The sequence below is a fragment of the Equus przewalskii genome, chromosome 10, assembly GCF_037783145.1.
Source record: "Equus przewalskii isolate Varuska chromosome 10, EquPr2, whole genome shotgun sequence".
In the NCBI taxonomy this organism is placed as follows: Eukaryota; Metazoa; Chordata; class Mammalia; order Perissodactyla; family Equidae; genus Equus; species Equus przewalskii.
The window spans coordinates 33,736,197-33,758,543 of record NC_091840.1 but is presented as its reverse complement, the minus strand read 5'-3'; the positions used below and the strand labels follow the sequence as shown (position 1 = coordinate 33,758,543).

The window sequence follows — 22,347 nt, the reverse complement described above, 5'->3', positions numbered from 1 at the left end:
AACATTACTCAATAGAATTAGACCAAGAAATGTCAGAGAAAAGGAATTAGAAAACAAGGACTTGAAAACAGTGACTATAAATATGTTCAAGGATTTAAAGCAGCAGTTGGCAAACTTCAGTCCATGAACCAAATTCAACCCTCCACCAATTTTATTAAGTTTCAAAGACTAAAGTCATATACTTTCACTCACATACTGTCTCTGGTCAATTCTGTGCTACAATGGTGAAGTTGAATAGCTCTGACAGAGACCCCATGGCCTACAAAGTCTAAAATATTTACTACATGGCCCGTTACAGAAAAAGTTTGCTGATCCTGGATTTAAAGGAAAACATAAACACAATGAGGAAAGAAATAGAAAATATAAAAAATGACAAAATGGAACTTCTAGAGCTGAAAATATAATATCTGAATAGAAAAATTCATTGGTTAGATTATCAAGAGATTAGACACTGCAGAAGAAAATATTAGAGAACTTGAATACAAGGCAATAGAAAGTATCCAAACTAAAGGGCACAGAGAATAAAGGCTATGAAAGAAATGAACCTCAGTAACCTTTGGAATAATACCAACCAGTCTAATATACATGTAATTGAAATCCTAGAAAGAGAGGGAAAGGTGTGGGGGGATGAGGTGTGTACAGAAAAATATTTGAAGAAATAGTGATCAAACATTTTCAAGATTTGATTAAAAATATCAATCCATCAATTCACATAGCTAAGAAACTCAACAAATCTCAGTCAGGATCAACATAAAGAAAATAAAACATAATCAAATTGCTGACAATCATCATAAAATCATAATCAACTTGCTATAATTAAATAATATTGAGAAAATCTTAAAATCAATCAGAGGGGATAAAAATAACATCATCTACAGGGAAATACAGCTAACACTTCTCATCAGAAAAAGTGCAATTACTTTTTTTTATTGCAGTAACACTAGTTTATAAGATTATATAAATTTCAGATGTACATCATTATATTTTGATTTCTGTGTACATTATATCATGTTCACTACCCAAAGACTAATTACAATCCACCATTATACAGATATATGCCTAATAGCCCCTTTTGCCCTCCTGCCTTCCCTCTTCCCCTCTGGTAACCACCAAACCAATCTGTCTCTACCTGTTTGTCGTTGTTTTTATCTTCTATCTATGAGTGAGATCATACAGTATTTAACTTTCTCTCTCTGACTTATTTCACTTAGCATAATATCCTCAAGGTCCATCCATGTTGGCACAAAAGGCAAGATTTCATCTTTTCTTATGGCTCAGTAGTATCCCATTGTGTATATATACCACATCTTCTTTATCCATTCATCCCTTGATGGGCACCTAGGTTGCTTCCAAGTCTTGGCTATTGTGAATAATGCTGCAGTGCACACAGGGTGCATATATCTTTATGCATTCGTGTTTTCATGTTCTTTGGATAAATACCCAGCAGTGGAATAGCTGGATTGTATCGTAGTTCTTAATATTTTGAGAAATCTCCACACTATTTTCCAGAGTGGCTGTATCAGTTTGCACTCCCATCAGCAGAGTATGAGAGTTCCTTTTCCTCCACATCCTCTCCAACACTTATTTCCTTGTTAATTATAGCCATTCTGAGGGGAGTGAGGTGATATCTCATTGTAGTTTTTGATTTGCATTTTCCTAATAATTAGTGATGTTGAACATCTTTCCATGTGCCTTTTGGCCATCTGTATGTCTTCTTTGGAGAAATGTCTGTTCAGATCTTTTGCCCATTTTTTAATTGGGTTGTTAGTTTTTTTGTTGTTGAGATGTATGAGTTTTTTTATATATTTTGGATATTAACCCCTTATCAGATATATGGTTTGAAAATATCTTCTCCCAATTGTTAGGTTGTCTTTTCATTTTGTTGATGGTTTCCTTTGCTGTGCAGAAGATTTTTAGTTCGATGTAGTCCCATTTGTTTATTTTTTCTATTGTTTCCCTTGCCTGGTCAGACACAGTACTCAAAAATATGCTGCTAAGACCAATGTCGAAAAGTGTACTGCCTATATTTTCTTCTAGAGGTTTCAAGGAATTACTTTTCTAAAGTGCTGCACAGAAAAAAATGTCAACCTAGAATCCAGGGAAAATGTATTTCAAAAAAGTTCTCAGACAGAAAAGCGTACCAGATGGAAACTTAAATGTACACAGAGGAGTGAAGAGCAATGGAAATACAGAAGACCTTTCCTCCTTATTTTAAAATGTCTTAAAAAAATAACTAGTTGTTTAAAGCAAAAACTGTGACATATGTAGAAGTAAAATATATGACAAAGACAGCATAAAGTATGGGAGGGAGAAAATGGAGTATACTATGGTAAGGTGGTTACATTATATATACTAAAAATAAATGTAGGGGGCCGGCCCCGTGGCTGAGTGGTTAAGTTTGTGCACTCCACTGTGGCAGCCCAGGGTTTCGCCGGTTCAAATCCTGGGAGCAGACATGGCACCGCTCATCAGGCCATGCTGAGGCGGCATTCCACATGCCACAACTAGAAGGACCCACAACTAAGAATATACAACTATGTACCAGGGGGCTTTGGGGAGAAAAAGGAAAAAAATAAAATCTTTAAAAAATAATAAAATAAATGTGGAATCCAAAAGAAGGTAGGAAAGGAATAAAAAATAGGTGGGACAAATAGTTTGTGAGTAAACTTAAACCCAACCATATTGATAACAATATTAATTATAAATGGACCAAACATACAAGTGAAAAGGCAGAGAGTGTCAAACTGGATTAAAAAGCAAGACCTCAGTACATGCTGTCTATAAGAAACTCATTTTAATCATCAAGACCCAACAGTAAAAGTAAAGGGATGAAAAAAGGTAAACCATTTAAAAATAATCATAAAAAAGATGGAGTGGCTATACCAATATCAGAAAAAGTAGACTTCAGAAAAGAAAATATTACTAGAGATGAATAAGGACATTCCATAATGATAAAAGGGCTAATTCTCAGGAAGACAGAACAATCCTAAATGTGTAGGCATGTAATAACAGAGTGTCAGAATATTAAAGCAGAAACTAACAGAACTGAAAGGAGAAATAAATCCACAATTATAGTTGGAAATTTCAACGCCCTTCTCTTAAGAGTTGATAATCAGTAGTTGAAAATCTTAAAAGCAATCAGAGGGGATAATTGACAGCCAGTATGGATATAGAAGATTTGAATAATAGGCAACACTTCACCTAACAATAGCCAAACACATATTCTTTTTTTTTTTTAAAGATTTTTTAAAAGTTTTATTCCTTTTTTCTCCCCAAAGCCCCCTGGTACATAGTTGTATATTCTTTGTTGTGGGTCCTTCTAATTGTGGCATGTGGGATGCTGCCTCAGCGTGGTTTGATGAGCAGTGCCATGTCCACGCCCAGGACTCGAACCAACAAAACACTGGGCCGCCTGCAGCGGAGGGCGCGAACTTAACCACTCGGCCACGGGGCCAGCCCCCAAACACATATTCTTTTCAAGTACTCATGGAACATTCACCAAGACAGACCACATGTTGTGGTATAAAACGAGTCTTAGCACATTTAAAAGAACGTGCCATGTGGCAAGGTAAAGATCAATACAAGGAATACTTCTTAAGGAAAAGTGGCAAATGAAGTCTTCAAAGGTTAATTTCTCCAGATAAGAATATTGCCCTTTAATCTGTGTGGTGGTAATCAAAAGAAGCTAAACAGCTATATAAAACCTAGGAGACTCTATAAATTCCCTAGTTAGCGACCAGGTCACAAGTAACATTCACTCACTGCACACATAGCCCCTCAGAGTTCCTAATTACCACCAATGAAAGTTCCTTTTAATGATAAGAAGGTTAAACTTTAAGATTATGAAGAAATGCTATAATCTCATCAGAGTGACAGGTTTTAGGGTCTTTGTTTGGGAGGGCTTGTGAGTCATTATAGTCATTCTAAGTAAAGTCAATTCAACAAGGCAGTTCAGCTATTTGTGTCATATTGAACATCTGGTTTTGCTTCAGTTCAAAGCCTCATATATCTAGTCTCATGAGCTGTATTACATTATATTTTCCAAAGTTTTGATAATGGAATAATTTTGCCTTGTCTAGGATAAAAGATATACTGCTTGGAGAGGCAAGAGTATGTCTGGGTGAGAGCAAAACCACAGTTAGATCAGGGGGTAAGATTTCTAATAAGAGCAGATATAGGTATTTGTGGAAGAAGTATTTTAACTTTTAAAATATTCTTTTCAGATAAATTTTAAAAGTTACATTTCTATAATATTCTTTCATGAGCAGTGTAAAACAGTAAGTTTTAGTGATTGAAAAAAATTGACAGAGACAACCCAATGGGATCAAATTTTACTCTAGCTTCATATATAACTATTATAACTAATAATAACTAATATAACTATTAGTTATAGTTCTAATTAAGAGAAATTTCTAATTTAAAAAATTGTCCTAAAGAGATAAAATTATCATTCCTGAAATTATACCACACAAAACTATCCTAATCTGGCAGTGAAGAGAAGTTCTAAACAGTGGCCTGATAATAATGCAGTACCTATAAAAGCTCTGAGAAAGAAGTCCTGGTGCCACAAACACAAATTAGGGTCTTCGTAAGGAGAGTGTGTGATATTCATACCTTAATCCCTGAAAAAAATTATATTATTAAAATGACAAACTAGTATATGCATTGCTGCTTCATTAAAAAAAAAAAAAGAAAGTTTTCTGGATTCTGAACTTTACTGTTGGGTTTATTTTAGGGCCTTTTCTTCCAGAGACTTTTTTTAAAAAGTAAAAACCTAAAATGGTCATAATAGTTAACTATGAGCCTAATTTAGTCAAGCCTCTTTATCAACCAAGATGAAGAATATCATGTCACATTAAGAGTGCAGTATGTGTATGTACGAGTTTTTGTAAGGAAGACGAGAAGACAGACAGACAAACATTCTTACATTCTAGGCGGCTCCCACAGAACTGATAAAACATTCCTAAAGACTGCAATTGTTTGCACAACATCTGTAATGTCAATTCATAGCCTAATCCATCATCCATACACAGAAGTCAAGTGAGATCCCAAAGGCAAAATTTCCAATTAGTTTTGTCTGGAAAGTTTAGGGCAAAGGTAATAAAATCAAGAATCCTGTGCTGATTCACTGGGAAAACATTTGTTTGCCATACTCCTTCACTAAGGAACAAAAGGAGTCAGTGGTTAGTCTAGAATGTGATTCATTAGGAATATCTGGGTGATAAATAAATGAAAGATGACAAACAGTCGTCTGTATGACTTGCAAAAACCTTTGTTTTCTTTAAGTCCAACTTTCAGGGGACTTTATAAATGCTTTTGCAAACAGGGATTCTACTCTTCAAATTCTTTTAATCATTGGTTTCCTCATCATAGTCAGAAAACAACTTACCTAAGGTTATGGTGTAAAGCAAACAATTCTAGGAGGTTAGAGCATAAAACTACTGATTCCAAACGGGCACTGAGAAGTTTAACTAGTGTTTATATTCTTTTTGTGAAGAAGGTCCCAAGTGTACAAATTAAGCCTCTGGTCCCTCTCCATAAAATGTTGTACAGTATGTCAAAAAGCCGTAATCTGGGCACTAGTTAATGTGGGTTTTAGTTTTCTGAATCTGTTAATAACTTACCAGATGTAATCAGACTTCTATCTCACATTCCTCATTTGATAAAAAGCCTAATAATAATAGTAATAAAAATAACAATAATGATAATAATGCCTGCACAACCTAGGTAACAGGGTAAGAATATATGAGACGATATAGTGTTATGATAAGTATAAAACTGCTAATCAAAACAAAAAATGTCTAAGCTCTATAGCTCAAGTTTTCAGGACCTGTCTTTGAAGTCATTTTTATTATATGAATCAATCTATAAACAAAGACATGTTTTGCTTTTCTTCTCTAAACCTAAGCAACCTTCGAACATAAAGTTGACTTAAGCGCTTAGGAGAAATGGACCACATATTTATAGAGAGAGCTTAAAAAAAGGTTATTATAAATTGTTTAAAATATATACCCAACAGAAGAGATTTCAGCTGAACTGAATCTTAGCTTTTATTTAAGCACACATTAATAAATAGTGACTTGAGGGCAGGAAGTCACCCAGTCTGTGCATACCCCTTTTGTCTGGTGAAAACCCAGTCGTAGGTCCTGGAGACCTTGGTTTCTTCTTTTGATGTGGTGATGCTCTTAAGAGTTAATACATGAGTCATTCGTAGGGAAAGAAAGGGAGAAGAGTTGATCCTGCCCTCATCAAAAAAAAAAGGGCAAACAGACCTTTTCTAAGAAAGGCCTGTTGGTTTTCCCGCAAGAGCCCTGAGTCACTGCATGCTTATAGCCAGAGTCATTATACCTATATAGAGCAATATCAATTTGCATTAGAACCTTACTTTTGGCAATATCTCTCCTTTCGTGTCTTACGGAGGGATAGAAAGGTGAGCAATGAAGCAATAATCAGAAGTCAAGCAGGAAAAAAGGGAAAGAGATTGGCTAACAATTTTTTAAAAAGAATTATTCCATCTCATGACATTAAACAATTTCCCTTTCTGAAACTTCACTATTTCATTTCAATCCATATCCATGCAGTTTTCCAAATAACATTTACTTTAGGCAATAAACAGCCAAGAGTCAAAAACTATAGGAAATGTCTATACCTAAGGAAAAAAACAGCTTTATATTAGCATACTATACACACACTACAAAGTACTTGTTTATTAAAGGAAACAGGGTACTATATACAGAGGTGTTCCATAATATTCAATAGCAATCAAGATGTCAGACTTTTTAAATTTATAATTTTTGCCACATATTTTATTGATGAAATAATCCTAAATTTTAAAGCATAAACAGACTTATGACTCTTACACAGGGACAAATATCTCACAACTAACTTTCTTTGTACTTATTTTATAACAAAGAGCCAAATATTTTTTCTATTAAAATGGTCATATTAAACAGATGATTCATAAATACCATTCAGATGATAATGCTTTGACGTTATAGCTTCTAATAAAAACTAATCTATTCTACAACGTAATTGAATAGTTTCAAAACTTTTCTACATCCCAACCACATCTAGATAGGACCACTCCAATGCTTTCAACATGTGAAAATTCCTCCCATTTTGATCCCAAAAGGTGAGAGAATTCAATGGTTAAGATATATGCCAAAGAGAAAAGTTGTCTGTAAAATATACTCAGCCTTCTATTTATAGCTCAATATTTGGGTGCCTTTTAAAATTATAAAATAATTGTTGATAGTTTTTGTTCTCATTAGAGGTCTTTGTCTAGGAGCTGGGCTTGTTTGAAAGGTGTAATACAGGGCTTGTTAAGCCATTCTTCAGGAAACTACTCCACCTAGTGTCAAAAACTGTTCGTAATGACTTGAGACTCGTAAATTCCTGCCAAAGAACTCATTCTCTTTGTTATTGTTAAACATAACAGACTTTATAAATCATTAATGGCACATACAGTTTACAAATGGCTCTTTAATCATCTGCTTGTCCTGTAACTTGATGAATAATAATGTACGTGCATATAAGGAGCATGTCTGAGATACATTTCTCATTATCACATACCAAAGTTCCTATTTTTGTCAACCTGGTTGTTTAGAGAATTATGAATCATATTTTTCTAGTAATGGGAAATAATCCTAAAGTGGCTAATGAAATAATCCCACCACTTCTCCCAATTGTTTATAACAATCTAAACTTAATCCATAAATTATTTATTTTTCAAAATGATTGTAATGTTATGAAAGCCGGTATTTAATAACCGCACACAGTAGTGGTTAAAACATGGAATTAGAACTAAATCTTGCTGCCATTAGGCAGCTCATTTGGAAGAATTTTTTCCACTTTTCTCTTCAGGAAAAGTTGTCTTTTTCCCTTGATGGTTTTCTAGACTGCTCCAGCACTCGCACAACTATATTCTTTTCTAAAACATCACGTTAAATCTAATACTCTGACGCAGAAGAGAGAAGAGAGAATCCTTTTTTGGTAAATGGATGAATCAAATGCACAACGTCATGCAAAAATCCTTAGAAGGTGGCTAATTCACTAAGGCTCTGAAGCTCACTATGCTTCTTCTGGTGTACTGTCATCATCCCACGAGTCAGAGCAAGGCTTAGCAAACTACAGCCCGCAGATCAAATCTAGTCTGCCACCTCTTTCTGTGAATAAAAGCTGATTGGAAAACAGTCACATTCATTCCTTTACACACTGTCCTTGGATGCTTTCTCATTACAATGACAGATCTGAGGAGCTGCAAGAGAGACTGTATGCCCTGCAAAGCCTAAAGTATTCACTATCTGTCGCTTTACAGAAAAAGTGCTGACCCATGGACTGTCTAGCCCTGGGTAAGGCCATTATTAAGGTGGAAATTTTGACTCATCCAAAAACAGAGATGCACCAAAAAGGTTAACAGCAGCCACGTTCCCTTCATTAACTTATTGTTTTTGCTCTGGGCATAATTTCGACTAGTAAGTAAGCATTCCTGGATCACTCATGTTCTGGATCTCTTGAAAGGAAACCTGCTATATGCCTGCTAAGACTAAAATAAATTTGTGAATGGATTTCTGGAGATTAATATCCAATAGAAGAGTGCTTAGCAGATGTGATCTCAGAAAAATCTGCCAGCCACAGAAGATTTTTTTGCATCTGATCTACTTATAAAAAAACACAAGTAAAGCAAATGAATATAACTTGCACTCATTGCCAGGCAACATTTGCTCATGAAATAAGACATGAAACAAAAGAACAAAAAGATGTGCCTGCATAAGAAATAAAATCAGAAGAAAAGCAGTTTACAAACGCTATTTATTTTCTAATTAGTTATTTAATAAGGATTCTTTCCTTATATCAAAATATAACATACCTTACTATACAGATATATCAAGATCATGTTGGTATACAGGAAATTTTTAAAACATTACATTTTAAATCATTCACTGTGCTTGTTCTTTATCTAAATGTAAGTAAATTTAATGCAAAGAGCATATTAAAATGTTGTTTGTAAAGCAGGGAGTAGATTCAGTTTTATCTGCTGCAGAAATAAAAAAGAGGATGTACTGATGTTTAATATAAAACTACTAAGCAAAATGAGAAAAAGCTATATACAGATTAGATCACCTTTCATCAACAGTCACAAATAATACTCACATAACAGGGACAAACTGTTTTGCTAATAAAAGAAGTCCAATTATTCTGTCTCCCCTTCCCCTCTATAGGATTTTTCAAAGATTTTATTTTACATTGATTTATTCAACATACATTTATTGAGCGCCCAGTACGCACCTGATACTGTTCCGGATACTTGGAATACAGCAGTAAGCAAAATAGAAAAAAATAAAATCCCTGCCCTCAAAGAGCTTTTATTTTAGAAGTGAAGCTCATATTTTTAGTACAGTTTTTATTATTTTGGCTACTTTCACTCCCACACACTATCCAATCCCCCAAATTTGAAATCCTTCCTACTGTCACTGTGTTAGATCAGGTAATTATTACCTCTCAGCTGTACTATTGCCTGCTAATTGAACTCCTTACTCTTAGTTGCTTCTCCGCCAAATCTACCCTCCACAATGCTGCCAGAGTTATGCTCCTAAAAACACATATTATGTTAATGCTTGTTTGAATAACTCCTTATGACATATAAAACCTAAACTCCCAAGTTTGACTTTCAAAGCTCTCCACCATTTGGCACCACCTATTTTCTCACAATGGGTCTTTTTTCCATTTCCAACATACCCTACTTTCACATCTCTGCATCGACTGCCCTTCCCTCAACAAACCCATTTTCAAGAACTTCTCCTACTCTTCTTCCTGCAAGAGAATTTCTCCCTATTTCAGGGGTCCCATAGTAATTTATGTATATGACTATGATAGCACTTATCACAATGTCCCATAGTATAATTATGTAATATATATCTTTTGCTCTATTTGTCCAATTCCTTTTGTAGTCCATATAGTATTTCAGAATCTTTTGCAGAGTAAATGTTCAAGCTTTTTGAAGTAAACTGAAATGAATTACCACAGTGATGCTTTTATGAAAGAATTCAATTTTCTGAGAATATAACCCATTTGTTCTCAGTCTTAGTTCGAAAAGGTCTCAGAAAAATGAATGTTATCTTAATGGAACATTTGTGATTTTAGGAAGCAGTTAGATACCAATTTAAAATAACCACAGCAGATATTATCCAGACGTACTTAGGCAAAAATGACTATAAAATTCTAAATGAAAAGAATCTGTGTACTAAAACAATATGTCATATAGAAAAGTGCATAATGCACATATCTTAATGAATTATTACAGACACAGGTATCCTCTATCCAGATTAAGAAACACAAACACACAATAGAGGGACATATTCTATTGGTTGTCAAGACTTACTATAAAGCTACTGTAATGAAAATTTTTTTCAATCAGTTTGTCAGTTTCCATAAAAATCCATACTCAAGTTTTGACTGATATTGTACTGATTCTCTAGAAAAACTGGGATAACTAATAGCCTTACAAGACTGTCTTCTAATCCACAAACATGATATATCCCTTCTTTCATCTAGATCTTTTTGCTTCCAATAATATTTTACAATTTTATGTAGAGGCAAAGCATATCTTTTATTAGATTTATTCTCAGCTTTTTGTTTTTTTAAAAAAATGCTATTATAAGTGCTACCTTCTAAAAAATTTCATTCTCTAAATGTTTACTGTAGCATATAGAAATATGATTATTATATACGTGTTGATCTTGTATCCAAAACTGTGCTATACTCTCCTCTTAATCCTCCAAGTTTGTGGAAGTTATTCCCTTCTCTTAGTATTTCTGCCAAGTTTTGCTTTTTATATGTTGAGTATGTATTATCAGACAAATACAAATCTGAACTCGCATCTTCCTGGTGAATTGAATCTTTTACTATTAATAATGGATGTGTTCTATCTATTAACACTTCTTGTATCATACTCTACTTTGATTTCAGTATAACTACATAAGCTTTTTCTTACTTGAATTGAACAGCTCATCTTTTTCCATCCTTGTACTATTAATCTTTCTGTGCAGTCATATTTTAGGTATGTAGCTTGTATTTAGCAGATAGTTGAAGTTTTTTTTAACATTTATTTGGACAATTGGGAGGAACATTTATTCCATTTACATTTGTATAATTATTAACATATTTGGATTTAAATCAACCACCGAATGCTTACTACTTATCCTGCCTGTTCTATGTTCCTTTTGTCTCCTTTCTTGCCCTCCTTTGGCTTGGCTTTTTAAAAATTATTAAATTTCGGGGCTGGCCCCGTGGCCGAGTGGTTAAGTTCGCGTGCTCCGCTGCAGGCGGCCCAGTGCTTCGTTGGTTCGAATCCTGGGCGCGGACATGGCACTGCTCATCAAACCACGCTGAGGCAGCGTCCCACATGCCACAACTAGAAGGACCCACAACGAAGAATACAGAACTATGTACTGGGAGGCTTTGGGGAGAAAAAGGAAAAATAAAATCTTTAAAAAAAAAAAGATTATTAAATTTTCACCTCCCTTACTAGCTTGATATTTATATAATCGTGTAGCGCTTACCCTAAAGATTGTAATATAGATCCTTATTTATTAAACTCTTATATAAATTAATATCTTACCTTTTCAAGGGCAATGCAAAGACCTTAGAATAACTTAATTTCAATTACTCCACATCTGATTTGTAGATCATGTATTTTAATTCTTGCTATATATTTTAAATCTCTCAAGACAATATCACTACTGCTTTTAATGTCAATCTTAATTTAAATTTACCCTTTTAGTACTCTTCATCCATTCCTGATTCTCTGGGCTTCAATCTAGAATCACTTTCTTCCATTCAAAGAACATCTTTTAGTATTTTCTTTAGAGCATGTTTGCTAGTTGACAAACTTTCTGCTTTCTGAAAATATCTTTATTTTACACTGTTCATGGGACATTTTGAGTGCAGAATCCTCTGTTGGTAGTTATTTTCTTTTAGCCCTTTAAAGATACCATTCCACTGTTAGCTGACTTTTCAACCAAATCAATGACAGCAAGAAATCAGTCTTACTGGAGATCCTTTGAAGATAGTATATCTTTTTCTTCATCTCTCCTTCTTTGCTTTGGATATTTTTCTCTGGCCTATTTTGCAGTCCATTAGTCTTCTCTTAGCTGTGGCTACCGAAAGAACATTAATTGAGTTCTTAATTTCAGCTACTATGCTTTTTAATGTTCTTATGGTTTTTTAATTCTAGAATTTCCATTTGGCTCTCCTTTATAGTTTCTAATTCTCTGGCAAAATACGCAAACTTGTTTTTTACTTTTTTAACACACTGATTTTGGATTAAAGTACATGTCTAATAACTTCATTAAATGGATCCCCTGTGGATCTGTTTCTATTGTTTCTTTGTTTTGATCAAATTATCTTGTCTCCTCAGATACCTGATTAATTTTGATTGAGTGCCTAATTTATATATGAAAAATACAGAGTTAATATGAAGCCTAGGATGATTTTATTTTCCTTTAGACTTAAAATTTAAGCCTGAGCTTCAGCCCCTGTAAGGGCTGATTTATATCTAGTTCATCCTTACGTTTAAAGTATGGGCCTTTAGTGTACGAATCCAAAGCCTGTTGGTTTATCAGGGCAGCTTCTTAGCCAGTCTCACCTCTCTGGGTTTCCTCTTTAACCTAGATGTTGGCTTTGTAATTCTTTGCTCTCTTTTTATGTCTATGATGCTTTAAAAAGATGTTTTAAATTTTACCAACCTTTTTAAGACACTTTCTCGAGAGAGTTGATCCAAACTGCCTAATCTATTATCACTGGAAATGGAACAATTATCAGTGGTCTTCAACTATGCCATGATATATTGCTACATTAAAATCAATTGTGGGGGCCAGCCCAGGGGCGCAGCAGTTAAGTGCACATGTTCTGCTTTGGCGGCCTGGGGTTTGCCGGTTCAGATCCCGGGTGCGGACATGGCATCGCTTGGCAAGCCATGCTGTGGTAGGCGTCCTACATATAAGGTAGAGGAAGATGGGCACGAATGTTAGCTCAGGGCCAGTCTTCCTCAGCAAAAAGAGGAGGATTGGCAGCAGATGTTAGCTCAGGGCTAATCTTACTCAAAAAAAAAAAAAAAATCAACTGTGGGAAATGCTGCTTATAATTTCTTAAGAATAATAGCTAGGGGCTGGCCCCATGGCTGAGTGGTTAAGTTTGCACACTCCCTTTGGCAGTCCAGGGTTTCACCAGTTTGGATCCCAGGTGCGGACCTAGCACCGCTCATCAAGCCATGCTGAGGCGGCATCCCACATAGCAGAGCCAGAAGGACCTACAACTAGAATATACAACTATGTACTGGGGGGCTTTGGAGAGAAGAAGAAGGAAAAACAAGAAGATTGGCAACAGATGTTTGCTCAGGTGTCAATCTTAAAAAAAAAAGAATAATAGCTAAAGCATGTAAATTGAAAATGATTGCTTTTTAAAAATAAAATTGGAGTAAGAATAATGATAATAATAATTAAAATAGCACCTGTCATTTATTGAGCACATTATATATACCAGCCACTGAGTTGAAAAGTGTACATGCGTTATTTAATTTAATCCTCAAAACAGTCTTATGAGATAGGTACCATTATTATCATTCCCATTTACAGCTGAATAAACTGAGGTTTAAAAGTTAAAAAATTTGCCAAATATCGCATAGTACTATTTGACCACATATTCAAACCCAGTTGTTTGACTCTGAATATGCACTATTACCTCCCATGATAGGAACGAAAAATTTCAGTCTCATAACAAAATCACCTAAAATCTCTTGCATATTCTTGAATATTAAAGAAAAAGATGGAATTATGGCATTATATCTAAACCCAGGCATGCCATGAGAATATGTCCTGCATGTAAACATATGTCACAATGGAAAGAAAGGCGGACTGATAACTGTTAAACTAACTAATGAAGAGAAAAAGGAAAAAATAAATAAATAAATAAAATAAAATCTTTAAAAAAAGAAAAAGAAAAAAAAATAAAATAAAATCTTTAAAAAAAGAAAAAGGAAAAAAAAATAAAAATAAAATCTTTAAAAAAAAAAAAAAACTAACTAATGAAGGTGGGAAATTGTTAAGAAAACTTATGTTCACTCACATGTATTAACTGGTATTATGTAGGCATAAATACAGATAAATAATAGAATATGCCTCTAATCTAAGTAGAGCTATTTGAGGCTTTCATATTTATCCAGAGTAGAACCTGCAAAAATAGTACACATATTGGTTGTATTAGCAATGCCACCTAGTGGCAGCCAAATATAGACATAGTTAGAAAAAGAGTTCTAGAAGAGTGGTTCTTAACTTTTTAGGGGTTACAGAGTCTTTGGAGAATCTAATACAATAGGTCCTTTTTGCCAGAAAGATGCACTTTTGCAAAAACACATAACAACATGCATAGTGTTTCAGGGAATTAACAGACCTTCCAAGTCCATTTGCTGACTATTAAAACTAATGGAACAAACCAACTAACGTTAGAGGGCCAACTAACTCTCCTTGAGCCTTAAGAAGGAATCCATTCACTTTTCCCTTCATCTCTTCCTCTCTGGCTGGCAATCTTTATGCCTGTATAAACAGTATTTAACTTTTCCGTTGTGGCTAGATATCTGTTCTCTGCAAACTACTAGATTTCTACTGTTTTCAAATCAATTTACAAAATTTGATAGTAGCCCAAACTAATCTTTTTTCCTGCTGATTTTCATTAAGTTTAATGCGGATCAAACAACTACTCTTCTTTCAAATGTTTAAAGAAGTGATGAGGATTTCTAGAACATCTGGATTAAGGTATAACTTTTCAATTATATCTAAAAATATAAATGAAATTGTTTCTTGATGAACTTAAAAATCAAGACAACTTTTCCATTTTAAAGGCAGATATATGGTATCTAATATTTTTGGAAATATGGTAACACTTTTAGATCACCGTTTAGTTGTACAATGAGTTTTAATTAAACGATACTTCTAAAAGACGTAACTTCCATACTGGAAAGAATGTAATTGGGAAATTTTGCCTATTCAGGAAAAATTTTCCTATTTCCCTTTTAAGCCATGATTTCCAGTAAAGAAAATCATGATGAAGAACGAATTAAATCTTCTTCCTTTGTTAAACTTGGTTTCTTTTTCACCAATTTTGCTGTAAATTATTGTCAAAGGGAGAGTTTTATTTCTGATCAGACTACTGTCCTAATATGGTCACTTGTTTTCTTGACTGAGGAGTTATATGAGTATGGAAAAGGTACCTATTTCATCAGAGCAAAAATGTATGACATGAGAATGTTTCTGTCACATCTCCCTAAGTGAGTATTATGTATAGGCTCATAAACAAAAGGAGGTATAATTAGGACTTTCCAAATGCAATCACATTTCACAAATATAAAACAAAAGGAGTGGTGATCTATAATGATAAAACTCCGTCAACCATCCATCACCAAAAAAATTTTAAGTTTTTAAAATGTAACCAGAGATTATTTGGAATAGTTTCCTAAACACGGATCAAATTTTGTCGTTGTTGTTGAGGAAGATTCGCCCTGAGCTAACATCTGTTGCCAACCCTCCTCCTTTGTATGAGGGTCATTGCCACAGCATGGCTGAGAAGCGGTGGAGGTCCGCACAAGGATCTGAACCCGTGAACTCCAGGCTGCTGAAGCAGAGCACACCAAACTTAACCAGTAGGCCATAGGGCCAGCCATTAACACCGATTCATGACGAAAACTCTCAGCAAACTGGGAAGAGAGGTGAGCTTCAACTGGATAAAGAACATCTGCAAAAAACCTACAGCTAACACAATACCTAATGGTGAGAAACTAGAGGCTTTCCCACTAAGATAGGGAACAAGGTAGGATATCCCTCTCTCACCACTCCTATTCAACATTAGACTGGAAGACCAAGCTAAAGCAGTAAGACAAGAAAGGAAATGAAAGGGTATACAGACAGACTAAGGAGGAAGAAATAAAACTGTCTTTATCTGCAGATGAAATAATTATATATGCAGAAAATCATAAAGAATCGACAAAAAAGTCCTAAAACTATTAAGTGATATAGGAAGGTTATAGGATATAAGGTTAATACACAAAAGTCAACTGCTTTCCTATATACCAGCAATTAATATACATGATCCACGAATCATGCACTAGGTATTTACCCAAATGACTTGAACACTTACATCCACACAAAAACTTGCACCAAATGTTCATAGCAGCTTTATCCATTGCCATAACTTGAAAACAACCATGATGTCCTTCAATAAGTGAATGGGTAAACAAACTGCGGTGGGACATCCAGAAAATGGAATATTATTCAGCAATAAAAAGAAATGAGACATTAAGCCATGAAAAGACATGGAAGAACTCTAAATGCATACTGCTAAGTGAAAAAAGCCAGGCAAAAAAAAGATATATACTGTATAATTCCAACTATATGACATTCTGGAAAAGCCAAAACTTCTAGAGACAGTAAAAGAATCAGTAGTTGCTAAGGGTTCATGGGGTTGGGAGGTAGGAATAAACAGATGGAGCACAGGGTATTTTTAGGGCAATGAAACTATTCTGTATGATACTGTAATGGAGGATACATAACATTATGCAATATGCAAAACCCATAGAACTATAAAACACAGTGAATTCTAATGTAAACAATGCACTTTAGTTAATAACGTATCAATATTGGTTCCTCCATTGTAACAAATGTACTACACTAAAGCAAAATGTTTATAGGGGAAACTATCATTATATTGTATACCTGAAGCTAATACAATATTACGTCAATTATACTTCAATTTAAAAAAACCAATTTTTTAAAAATAGGGGATTTTTAAGTTTATAAAAAAAATTTTTTTTAATGTGAGTGTGTGTGCCTATGTATGCGTAAAGCTATATGCGAACTCTCTATCCTTTCTGCTCAATTTTCCTGTAAACCTAAAACTAGTCTAAAAAATAAAGCCTATTAATTAAAAAAAAAAGGAAAAGGAAAAGAAAGTGTTCTTAGTCCTCTACAAATTTCCCTTTTCTTTCCATCTAACTACTGGCACTAGCAACCTACCTGGATCAGGAGAAGATCTCATTTACCTTGCAAGACAATTACAATAGCTCTTTAAATTTCTCTTTTCAGATACTTATAATATGTACTGAATGAACAAGTGAACACATAACTGTTTTCTATTCGGTTAATGGTATCAACATCTACTCAGTCAAGTCAAAAAACAACAGTTATCTTTGGCTCCTTCCTCCCCCATACTGAACCACAACATATTTTTAATTTTATCAATAAAATTTCTCTAAGATTTGTCCTATTTCATTCTAATGCCATTGCCACTCCAACCACTCTTTTGAAACATTAAAGATTTATGCCATTTTTTGTCTTTATTCTGCTTGACCTCTCCCTGCAAATTATTTTTTGTAAATAGCCCTTCCTCTCCATGCTTCCTGCTATCTCTATGGAAGCCTGAGTCTCTCAGAAGGATTATCGTAACTGCCCATCTTCTCTCCCACCTTCAATCCATCTCCTAAACTATAGCCAGAATTATATATTCATAAACTGCAGATCGGGTTATTTTACTCATATTTAATTTTAAGGCATTTAGAATAATTCTAAATGCTACTCACAAACAAACAAACAAAAATAAAATTTACCTAACACTGAAAAAAAGTAGCCTGATCCATCCTGGACCCCAGTTTAATGAGCAGTGATAATGCCACAAAGCTTTTATATAGCTTTTACGTATAATGCAACACAGTTTCAGATGTTCCTTGATTATATGTTCATACTTGCTGAACCAGATAATATATACAGTACTGAGTATGTATAATGAAAGAGTGATATCTTCCTTCAAATAGCTCTTGAAGAATTCCTTCTAAACTTGTGAACAGTCTAACCATATTCCATTAAACCTACACTCTGATCAGGGGCAGAAATTACTACTTAATTTATGGAAGCAAAGACGTGATTTTTCACTCAAATGAATTTTGCAACAAATGTTTATTTTTATGTTTCTAAAGCCTTTACTAGATACATGGATCAATGGAACTAAATAATGTTTTCACATCAAGACATTTTATAAATGTTTCTCATGGATAAGAGAAGAAACAGGAAACATGAAACTTCCATGTTTCAAATTTCTTTATTCAAACTGACTGTGCATGTTACAAAGTTCACTAGAATCCCTTTTAAGGTTCAGTAGAATCTGCTATACAGGCTGCTTTTCAGATACTTCCAAATTAATCAAATGCTACAAATGAGTTCCTTAATCTGGGTTTCCCAAGGAATCTCAGAGGATAGGTCTAGAAAAGAACAGAAGGTAACCTGTAGCCTGTAATTCCTTCTTTTCCCCTCTGCCTCAACCTCTAGTGTAGTAGTATACTTCTAAGAATGTAGCTATTAAAGAAACAGTGATATGGGATACTTCCCTAGGATTTATGTCCGTATTTGAGATAAATTCAACAAGTAATCATGAATAGAATTCTAAAATTCCAGGTTTTAAACTCCCATAAACTTGGAGAAGTTATGTATTATAGATTAATTCTCAAGTTATTCTTCAGACCATTAATTCAGCAGCTTTCTGAACAATCATTCCTTAATACTCATCATTCCTGCTTCAGAAATGAACTTACTGTGGCCAAGAATCTGAAGAGTTTGCAGTGTTCAACTTTATTCAGCAGTCAATACTACTGCTGTGACAACTTTTCATCAGCTTGTCTCTAATCAAGATCAATCTGTTTTCAAATATGGAATTATCTTCAATATATTATTCAGGGACAGGAATAGAGTAAAAGTAGGGAGGCATCCAGGGCACAAAATTTAATGAGGCACTCACTCTTCACCCTATACTTACATGACCCTGAAAGTGCCTATTTAAATTCTGTGCCCGAGATGTGTTTGCTCATCACCTCCTAGTCTTAGCTCTGCTATAATTTCAGTATATTTGTCAATGTTCAAAGGAAAACCCATCTCCTATCTTTATCATTTCAACTAAGTAAAAAAATATTCTTTAGGAGGGGGACACCTTAAACTTTGGTTTAATAGGGTTTAAGAAAGCAGGCAGTTCTACACATGTACTATGTCATCAACTACATCTAACAAGAACATCAAAATAACTATTCAGATGTATACATGGTGTTTGAGGATCTCAGGGAAGATGCCATGTCTCATTTGCTGATTAAGAGAGAAAGTAAACTGTCTGAATTAATTTTTAGCCTTACATGAAATTTTGTACATTTAGATAACTTCAACTATTAAAACGACAATTGCACAAGCAAGCAACTATTATTTCAAAATCTGGAAGGAAAAACATTTCCTGGCTGAATTAAATTTAAGTAAACAATCTCATTTGCCTAAGGGTTTTTTTTCCTTTCTCTTTTCAAATCCTCGACCCAAAAGGAAAAACAAATAGAATTCTAAGTCAAACTTAAAGCACTGATTTGAGGATTAGAATGCTCACGAAACACAAAGGTAATTAAATAAAAATCTTAACAATTTTTAACTTCCGAAGTAAAAGCACCAATTAAAACATAATTTCTTTCAATCTTGCTTATTAAAAGTTATTCTTACCAGATAAAGCAGAAAGGTGTGCAGCCCTGTTCCAAGCCCAACAGAAGACAAAATTCCTAAGCCTATCCAGTAGGCATACAAAAGAAACTGTTTCTCTATACGTTGCACATACTGAAAAACAAAAGGGATGAAGTGAAAAAAAGACAACCAGAATTCTTAAACGGAAATGTGGTATTTCTCAACTACAGTCAAAATAAAACAAACCAACTAAAGTAAGTTTCCCATAGGAAGACAGTATTAAATTAAAAACCCCGTGAAGGGGCCTAATTCCTCTACTAAGCAATAGCAGAGATGGCAAAAAATTCATCTAATTGGAATAAAGCTTTTATTTCTAGACCTTTAAAGTCCTGCTATTGCAATGACATTTATAGGAAAAATGCAAATTACTAATAACTATGAGAACAAAACTTTTAAAGATATTTAAATGTTATGAAAAACTTTTTATTAAAGTTATTAACAAACTGTCCTATTTTCCCTTCAGTTTTGTTTTATTTACAGACTATAGGCAAAAGAATTTCCCTTTTTATACATATCAAACCTAACGTTCAATCTAGGATGAGAATATCTGTTAGAGTGGATCACAGGAACATGTTATAGGAAATATGAAGACTTTGGTAGCGATTAAAGGATACATGCTGCTTTGACTAAACACCATCAGGAAAGTTACATTTAAATCCTTGAAGGTAACAAGGAATGATATATACGAGATATAAATACTTAGCAGCCACCAACTACTATAAAAATATTTTTAATATTTGGCTTTAAAAGTAAGACACTAAAATATCAGTTACCAGATAAATTGAGAAAGCAAAACCAAGCCTAAAAAAGTTGAGGGTAGAAATTCTATGAGCCCCACAATAGTCCCATTTAAGAACTGTTTGGAATTAGAGGAAGTACAAGAACGGAACACAGCTGCTGAACCTCTTACCTGCTGATGTGCTCCTTCAACGTAATACGCAGCTAGAAGCACAGCAAGCAGCAGTAAAAAAGACGCCACAATGCTTTGACGATGCCATAATCTTAAAAACAAATTAATTAAAAAATAAATATCTGTCTCATTTTCAGGGTTCATCACTCTACAAACCATTTCTTGCTGAAGCAGTTGGGTTAGCTCAGCTACAGAATCAGTTCTTTCTGGGTTGAGCTCTTCTGTCCTTAAAAAATATGGTCTCTTGGGATGCTGAAGGGGGTCAAGGGAAGTTACATGGGTTTAGAACCCAACTTCTTAGCATAAACCAATCGTAGCCTTTCCTTTACCCAAAGATTGATCTGTTTTACACCACAACTTCTAATGGGAAGAGATATTATAATATGATGGAAAGAGTACTAGCCTTCAAGTCAGAGGATCTGGGTCAGAGTCCCTTAAATATTGCACTTTGAACAACACACTTAACCAATCTGATTGTTTCTTGTTTTTAAAATACTAACAATCATCATAATCATATCATAATAATCATATACTTGTTTTACTTTCTTCATGCAGTTGCTTTAAGGATCAAATAAACCAAAAAATGTTACAAATGTTTTATAAATTTTAAGTGCGATAAAAACGTAAGATATTATTTCAGACAATAACTTGGAAAGGCAAGCCAGATAATGACAAGGTATGTAAAAGTTCAACTTGTTCTTTATATTTGAAACAGGGCTTGAAAATACTAAATTTAAAGATAGAACACACTGCCATGGCAGAGTCCTTTTTCATTGCCTCATATTATCACTAAAAGTGCCACATATCTTGAACCTTGTCCTACTAAAGAATCAGGGTATCTAACGTACACAGGCCTGATTTCTCCTGAAGGTAAAGTTAGAAGAAAAGGACTCTTGTTCTCAGTGTTCTCCTTTGCATAAAAGATTCAACATGAGATAGTGGTCAACTGCAATAATCCAGTGAGCAAATAGTAATATGCTCCCCCAATCTATTTTTCTTCAAACTACAGAAAAGAAAATAAATATGTTCCTATAACACTCTAAATTTAATTAATCCATTTTTATAGAGCAGGTGGCAAGGACTAAGAGATTGCTGAAGACTTCTAAACTCAGTAAATAGGTTTACATAAAAGATAATGGAAGACTCTTTACTTTGAGGTCCATTCCTTCAAGATTACTAGGATTTCCAGAGAAAAATACTGCAAGGTAATGAGTGGCTGCCTCCACAGGACAATATTCTGCCTTTCTTCCCGATCCCGCCTCTTCTTTTCATTCACTGAAGAGGGGTCTGAAAAACATCAGTGCAGAAGATAAAACAGAATGCTCACTTTTCCTAATCACTTTAAAAATTCATCTACCTTCCCATCCCACATTCGACGGACTGCATATAAACCTCAAAAAACAAACAATGTGGTTCACACTGTGACAAGTCTGGCTAGGTGCTTCCGCTCTACTCTTAATATTATTTTTGCAATTATTTTATTGTCAAGACACAACTTTTTCTTCTTGTACATTATTGGAATATAAATTGGCCCACCTTCTATGAAGGCCAATTTAGCATCATATCATAGAGCAAAGTGGTTTAGAGCTCAAAATGTGAAGGCAAACTACTTGGTTTCAAATCCTGGCTGTGCCACTTACTAGTCATGTGACCTTGGATGAGTTAATTAACCTTTCTTTGCCTCAGTTTTCTTTTTTCTAAAAAGAAGAAAACATAGGCAGTACATTCTTTGACATCAGTCTTAGCAGTATCTTTTTGAATACCATGTCTACTCAGGCAAGGGAAACAAAAGCAAAAATAAACAAATGGAATTCCATCAGACTAAAAAGCTTTTGCAAGGCAAAGGAAACC

At 34.3% G+C, this 22,347-nt stretch overlaps 1 protein-coding gene across 3 annotated transcripts in view; it reads right to left on the bottom strand.

Moving 5' to 3' along the window:
• Positions 1 to 22,347, bottom strand: part of VMP1 (vacuole membrane protein 1) — a 125,512-nt gene that overhangs the window by 75,905 nt on the left and 27,260 nt on the right. The window contains exons 3-5 of one of the 3 annotated variants that reach the window (XM_008541411.2): positions 21,648 to 21,783; positions 20,497 to 20,587; positions 19,569 to 19,679 (exon numbers count right to left, since the gene is read on the bottom strand). The exons of 1 other annotated variant lie outside the window; for it this stretch is intronic. In XM_008541411.2, the coding sequence (XP_008539633.1) occupies positions 19,569 to 19,679; positions 20,497 to 20,587; positions 21,648 to 21,783 (338 nt within the window). The remainder of the gene's footprint in view (positions 1 to 19,568; positions 19,680 to 20,496; positions 20,588 to 21,647; positions 21,784 to 22,347) is intronic. One more of the 3 variants, XM_070562344.1, reaches the window with a different exon arrangement.